At 64.3% G+C, this 7,255-nt stretch overlaps 1 protein-coding gene across 1 annotated transcript in view; it reads right to left on the bottom strand.

The window, feature by feature from the left end:
* Nucleotides 1–4,604: 4,604 nt before the first annotated feature.
* The window catches only part of EMIHUDRAFT_466248 (hypothetical protein), a gene marked incomplete at its 5' end in the record, with an annotated part of 10,893 nt that continues 8,242 nt past the window's right edge, over nt 4,605–7,255 (bottom strand). Inside the window, 7 exons of the mRNA XM_005756610.1 lie at nt 4,605–5,129; nt 5,270–5,451; nt 5,594–5,717; nt 6,108–6,147; nt 6,221–6,311; nt 6,354–6,486; nt 6,919–7,092. Coding sequence (XP_005756667.1) covers nt 4,806–5,129; nt 5,270–5,451; nt 5,594–5,717; nt 6,108–6,147; nt 6,221–6,311; nt 6,354–6,486; nt 6,919–7,092 — 1,068 coding nt within the window. The 3' untranslated portion in view covers nt 4,605–4,805. The remainder of the gene's footprint in view (nt 5,130–5,269; nt 5,452–5,593; nt 5,718–6,107; nt 6,148–6,220; nt 6,312–6,353; nt 6,487–6,918; nt 7,093–7,255) is intronic.

Genomic DNA, 7,255 nt, shown 5'->3' with positions numbered 1-7,255 from the left:
GGGGGCCCCCCCCCCCTTCGGTGTTGGTGGGCCCCCCCCCCCATTTTTGGGGTTAGGAAGAGCTCCCAGGGACCAATTTTTTCCCCCAAAATTTGATAATTGGTGGCGGAAGTTGAATTTTTTGGGGCACTTGGCCCAGTTTTAAGGTTCGTGGACCCCAAAAGGGTGTTTTTTTCCTGAAAAATGCTGGGAATGGGGGCGAAATGGGGAAATCCAAGGCCCGGGGGGTTCTCCCCCGGATTTTTGGGGGGGGTCTTGGGCCCGGCCCCCCCCCCCCCCCCCCCAGCATGTGGTGAAGGTGCTGGGGGGGGCGGGACCCCCCACCAGCATGTGGTGAAGCCTCTGGGGGGGGTCGGACCACCCCCCTAGCATGTGGTGTGAGCAGAAGTGCGCCCCCCTCCCTGGAAGCGATGTGCGCCTGCTCGAGTGAGATATGTGGACTTGTGATAGAGGGGGGGGGGGGTGCGCACTTGCCAGGGCAGCGTTGTGGAGACGCCTCTCGACACTTCGAGCCCGTGTATCCGACGTCTTTGAGCAACATGGAAGATAGTAAATTGGCCCCCGCCCAAGTCCCAAAACACACTTCAGGGTTGGCAACAGAGAATCAGATTGTCCGATACATTACTCAGTGCATTCGGCTCGAGCCGGCAAGACGATCCCCCTTCGCCCGCTCTTCGTACGGGCCTCTAGAGCACCTCCCTCTCCATGCGCGCCACTGCGCTGAGCAGCTCTCTAGGTTGCCCGATAGCCGCGTCGAGAGTCTAGGTTGCCGGATAGCGCGAAGTTTTTGGTGTTCCCTCGAATATTTTTTCACACCAAGGGCTGTTGCTGGCGCCCTCCTTTGTCCCTGGGCTTGTGTGAGTGGAGCTGTTCTCGAGGTTTTCGACATGGATATCCTTTGGCCGCGTTGGCCGCGTTGGGTAGCGAGGATTGGTGTAACGCGAATGGGGAGCTGTATTCTTGGGGTGAGTGTATCGGGCGCCTTGGGGGGGGGGGGGGGGGCTCTTAGCGCCATCGCAGGTGATGCAAGCAGCGCCGGGCGACAACGGCTTACTGCCTCCCGACCCCCCTCGTGGCAGCGAATTGAATTCTCAGGCCGGAGTGGGCAAACAAAGAAAACGCTGTCGTGGCAGCGAACAATTTCAGGCGCGGAGGCGCGCGGGGCGGTGGGCTTGCAGCTAACTAAGATGAGGGGAGAACTGAGAGATTGGGCGGATTGGAAACAACTCTCTCTCTCACAGCAGACATCGCTAAGAATTCTCGATCGGCCCTCAGTCACTTGTGCTCAGTCACTGATGCTGCTGCGGCTTGTGTGAGCTCGACACTGCTCGCGACTGCCGGCACACCGTGTGAGACCATGCGGGGGTGAGGTAAAACCACGCTACCAGCGATCGGCGCCAAGATCAGACCCTTCTGCTCTGCTGGCGCCAAACATGTCTACTCACTGGAGCCGAGCAGGAGGGTCCGGCCACAAGCACAACCCCTGTGTGCAACTCTCAGCCTCCCCGCGGCCCCGCACACCCGCCGTACGCGTAAAACTCTTTAATGCCGCGGGGCTCCTGTCGTCTAGACGTGGAGACGCGAGGGTCGCCCGCCCCCCCTTGCCTCACCACCTCGCGTGTGTGGAGAAATTACCTAAGTCCTTACCACCTTAAACCTTACTTACCTCGGTCCTCGCCGGCGGCTGCGTGTAAAGGGTGTGGATGCTGGGTTGAACGAAATCGGGGGACGCGACCCACTTCGCCACAGACGGTCCCGCGCCTCGCCGCTATGACGGGCACACGCCCCGCACCGTCCGCTGTGTGCCCGTCTTTGTCCGGAGTGAAAAGTCCAACGCGCTCGTCGGTGACGGTGTCCCCCGATTTCGCCGCGCTCCGGCACCGCTCCGGGACGCACGCCGGCGAAGCACGTCAAGCTGCTGTACGGCCCCGGAATCGCCTCCCCTCGCTTAGCTAGACTGAGAGTTATTGTGCACATGGCCAGTCTCTACAATATACTCACTGACACCCCCCCTCCCAGAGCTCGTCCCGGTCCGCCACGGCCATCCTCGGCCTCCGGAGGGCCCCCTATGATGTAACATACTTGACCCCCCCCCTTGGCGCCTGGTGTTTTTCGTGCCAAACCAGCGCGATCTCGGCGGGGCGTCAGCGCCTCTCGGAGGGGCATCATGCGCTCCCGGGGCCGCCCGACGGGGCGGGCCTCTTGCTGATGGACCCAGCCGAGGTGCCCGACCAGTCGGAGTGGCGCTGACGCGCCGCGCGCGACCACCAGCCAGCTTTTCGAGGGGCCCGAGGACGGTGCGTCGAAAGAGTAGACACTCTCCGGTCCATCCGGAATTTTGTCGTTCTAGTTAGCACTGCTGCTGCAGACAGGGCCCGCGTGACCCCTTGCCCTTCCCGGATCCAGCTCGCTGAGGCGTGGCGTCACCCCGATGACCGCCCACAGGTGGCTGATCGAAGCGCCACTCATCGCTGCTTTCGCGCGCCTGCTCCACAGAGGGCTCCTGCGGCTCTCCCTCGTCGCGTAACCGCCGCCGACATCATGTGCTCGGTCGTCCCCGCCGGCGCGGAGCTGCGCCACGTCGAATTGTTCGGTAACTCGACCGCCGGCGCGCCCGCCCTCGCCTCCTGCGCGCCTCACACCCAGTATTTTCCTCGCGCGCGGCCGACAAAGTAGGCACACGACCACCTCCCTCCCACTCACCCCCTCCAACGATGCACAGCCCGTCCACTCTCGCCGGCAAGGCGCACGGAACGCCCAATTTGGGCTGGAAATGCCGCCGCCACGGGTTGGTGGCGCCCTCGGCAGCGGGGCAGCGCCACGCCGCGCAAACTTGCGCGACAAACTTGCGACCTCTGTCCCTCGTATTCACCCCAGATTTTGCCCTATCCAGGCTCACCCGGTACCGCGAGCGACGAGCCGCGCCAAGTTTGCTCCATTTCCGACAAGTTCATCACGCCCGAACGCCGATCTTCGGCCGCCTGGAGGCCCAGGACGGGGCTCGGGACCGGCCAGGTGTGGATTCTCCACGGCGCTGCGGTGTATGTGCGCGCCCATGGCGCGTTCAAGGGTGTGCCTGAGGCGTGTAGACTGCGGGGCGCCGCGATAGCGCGGCGCCGACGGTTGTGTCGCGCACTGTCACACCCACGACACGGTCACAGTGTGTGTGCAGTGCGTCCACTCCGGCGACCGTGACGCCGTCGGCGCTCGCCTATACCGGCTAGTGTGGAGCTTTCAGTGTGGTTGCGTGTTGTACTAGTGATGCTGCACTAGGCGGCCCGTTTTTAGCAAAAACCAGATACCACATCGCGTGTGGTCGTCGAAAAACCGCATCTTCGCCCGTCTGGGACCTCTTCGTACGGCTCCAAAAACCGCTCCTTAACGACGACTACGCGGCCCGGCGGTCGATCTGCGCCTTCTCAGCGGTGGAGGGGATGTGGGAGGTACGTGCGGACCGCGTGGTGTTGCGACGGTTTGACGAGTGCGACTCCCAGCGTCGACTTTTCGACCCCACGGAGCCTCTGCTGCTCCGGGGGGGGGGGTCTGCAGACCACCCGGCCGAACTTCAGAGTCGCGGTGCTCCTCAAATACCGCTCAAACGCCCACGATGTTGTGCAGGGGACATATGCTGATGATCCTGGCCCGATTGGTTCGCTCAGAAAGCTTCTGCGCGGTCGTTAAGGTTCGCTCCCCGCACACCGGCCCGGAAGTATGTTACATCATACCCCGGCCGCGGGGTTGTTGCACGAGTATATGGGCCAAAAGCGTCGAAAATGTCCGAAAAAAGCGTGTCTCGAGTTTGTTGCAGCTCCGCAGCCTGCGCGCGCTGCCGGGACGCACCGCTTGCTGGATCTGTGCACTCCCTGGGTCCCAGGGAGTGCACAGATCCAACAGGAGTGAGTAGGCTCGACGCCGTACTCGAGATGGAGCTGCAGAAAGTACGCCGCCGAACGTGCCACCGACGGCGTCCTGGCGGAGGTGGTGGAGTTTGAGAACTGAGGCTGCGGAGGTGACGCCTGAGGTACCGGCCCGTGCACGGCGACTCAGCCGGCGACCGCCACGGGCTCAGACGAGACTTGTCGACTCGTTCCATCTCAGCTTCACCGTGGTCATTGGGCGTCTGTCGACGTCAGGACCACCCATACAGCTCGCGGGTTTGAGGTCGCAAGAGCCAAGATGGTGGCGTTTGGACATCCCAACCATCACACAAGACAGCCTGTAGGTGATGGCGGGACGGCGCAGTGTTTGCGTCAGGAGCCGGTAGGAGTCAAAACCCCTCATATGTGAGACATCGTGGCCCATATACTCGTGCAACAACCCCGCGGCGCGGTGCGGCGGCGTCACAAATCCGACGGCAGAGCACCGGGACGCGGTCGGGCGATCTGAGGTCCAGTGAGGCGTATGCATTGCCCATCCAGGGCTATCACATGGACCTATCAACAGGCGCCTGCGGCGGAGCAGGAGGGCCCGGCGCACAACCCCCTGTTCAACTCACCCTCCACACCGCCCGTCATGGGGGGCTGCGCGCGGGTGGGCTGGGGGCGATGACTGAGGGGTCTGTGCTCTCGAGACGAGTGGTCTGTGGCGCGCGCGCGTGCATGGCGCTCTCCAGTAAGGAAGTTACGAGATTTCCCCCCCCGCTTTACATAATATCGAGCGGTGTACTCTCCCGGGAAGAAGTGTGTCGCTGCTGCTGGCTCGCTGAGACACGGGAGCCGGGGGCGGGGCGGGCTCCTGGGCAGGTGGAGCAGGTGAGCGGCGTGGCAGCCGCCAGCCCGCAGGAGAGAGAGCGTCCACAGCGCACTTCAGCGTGCCTTCGCGTCGCGCAGCTGCACGAGCGTGACCGCAGCCTCTTCGACGACCCACTTTTCGTTCGAGATCTCGTTGACGAACGCCTCGTTCTCCGAGACGGTGACGACGGCGCCCTTGAAGTCCTTGAGCGCCTTGGTGAGCGCGGCGACGGAGTCGTTGTCGAGGTAGTTGGTCGGCTCGTCGAGCGCGATGACGTGCGGCTTTGACCAGAACGCCGCGCAGATGACGAGCCGCTGCCGCTGCCCGCCCGACATTTGGCGGATCTTGCCGAACGCCAGCTGCTGGTCGATGCCGAAGTCGCCGAGGTGCTTGAGCACCTGCGGCGCGGGGGCGGGGCGCGGCGTGCGGGGGTCGTGCGGCGCGCGTGCGGCGGGAGGGGGGCGCCGAGGGGCTGAGTGGGGGTCGGAATGTTGGTGGTGGGCGGCGGCGACGGCGGCGCAACGGCAGGGGCGCGCACCTCGGCCTCGGTGATCGGTCGGATGGCCATCCCGGACTCGATTGCCTGCGCCTTTTGGTCGTAGTTCTTGATGAGCTTCTGCACGTACGGCGGGAAGCGCAGCTGGATCTCGGCGAACGGGAGCGACTGCGTCTCGGCCTTCATCTTGCCGCGCTGCTGGAACTCGTACCACGGCTTGTTGCCTGTTCACAGCTGCAGGTGTGAAGAGACGCTGTTCACAGCTGCTGGAACTCGTACTACGGCTTGTTGCCCTTGGTCGTGCGGCCGACGATCGCGTAGATGGCCTGTTCACAGCTGCTCCTCTTCACACCTGCAGCTGTGAACAGGTCGTGCGGCCGACGATGGCGGAGATGGCCGAGCCCTTCTCCATCTCCGCCTTCTCGTCGTCGGTGAGAGCGATCGACTTGAGCTTGGCCACCTCCGCGTCGAGGCCCTGCCGGAAGCGCGCCTGGGGGCGAGGTGGGGGCGAGGTGAGGCGAGGCGAGGCGAGGCGAGGCGAGGCAAGGTGAGGCCCCGCAAGGCAAGGCGAGGTGAGGCGAGGTGGGGCGAGGTGAGGCGAGGTGGGGCGAAGTGGGGCGAAGTCAACTTTTCTCCACACACGAGGGTGGTGGGGCGAGGGCCGGGCTAGTCCCTCGCGACTCAGGCATTCAAAGTGCATTGCCCGGTGCGCGTGGGTGAGCGGTGTGGGCGAGCGGTGTGTGCGCGTGTGTGCGTGTGTGTGCGCGTGCGCGTGCGTGCGCGTGGTGTGTGTGTGCGCGCGTGCTGCGTGCGCGCGGTGCGTGTGTGGTGTGTTGTGCTGTGTGCGTGCCTGGAGGTACTGGATGGGCGTCGACGTGACGTGGTCCTCGAGGTGGTGGAGCGACTGCTGCGCGACATACCTGTTGAGGCGGGGTGGGAGGGGGGTGGGGACGGGGTGGGGAGGGGCGGCGGAGCGGCGGCTGCGCAGCGCACGAGAGGCGCAGCGCGTGGTGCTTCCACATCTCCCCCTGCCCCTCCTCGGGCTCGAGGTCGCCGATGAGAAGCTTGAGGAAGGTCGACTTGCCTACGGGACGCGTCTCGGACATGTCGCGGACGTGTCCTGGACATGTCCCGACCACGAGGAGGGTCGAGAGGCCTGAGCCGTTGCCGCCGACGATCACGGCGCGCGAGCCGAGCGTGACGGTGGCGTCGACCTCCTTCAGGATGTACCGGTCCGTCTCGGGGTACTTGAAGGAGCACTTTTTGAGGGTCATCACCGGCTTGCGGAACGTGCGGATCCCCTCGGGCTTGCCTAATCTCGGGCAATCTCGGGTAAACCTCGGGCAATCTCGGCTTGCGGAACGTGCGGATCCCCTCGGGCTTGCCTAATCTCGGGCAATCTCGGGTAAACCTCGGGCAATCTCGGCTTGCGGAACGTGCGGGTCCCCTCTGGCTCGCCCGGGTCGGGGAAGTTCATCGGCAGGATGAGGCCCGCCGCAATCATCTCGTCGACCTTTGCGAGAGTCGTGGAGAGGCCGGAGCCCTCGGACGCGTTCGACTCGGAGACCGACACGGACGACCTATTCATCAACGGAGTAGTGGTGACTCAACTAATCATTCGCGGCCGACTCGGAGGCCGAGACGGACGACATCGACTCGGACAGCTCCGACACGTCCTCCGAGCCCGACACCTCCGACGCCGGCTGCGAGGCCGACTTCGGCGGGCCGCTGTCGATGCGCGGGAGGCCGGCGGCGATCTCGGGCTTGAGCTTCTGAAACTCGGAGAAGGTCATCGGGTAGTAGACGAAGCGGCACGGCTTGCCGAGCTGGCCGCCGTTGTCGTAGTGGGTGACGTCGGTGCAGACCTGGTCGATGAGGAAGGAGGGTCAGAGAAGAGGAGAGGGCAAGAGGATGCGAGGATACGAGAGCACGAGGGCACGAGACTAGGGGAGCACCACGAGGAGTGACCTCGTCGATCAAGTCGAAGTCGAAGTCGTTAGGGTTAGGGTGAGGGTCAGGGTTAGGGTG

Source organism: Emiliania huxleyi, assembly GCF_000372725.1.
Source record: "Emiliania huxleyi CCMP1516 unplaced genomic scaffold EMIHUscaffold_96, whole genome shotgun sequence".
Classification (NCBI taxonomy): Eukaryota; Haptophyta; order Isochrysidales; family Noelaerhabdaceae; genus Emiliania; species Emiliania huxleyi.
Note: the sequence above shows the minus strand (reverse complement) of the source record. Positions and strands in the feature narration are given on the sequence as shown.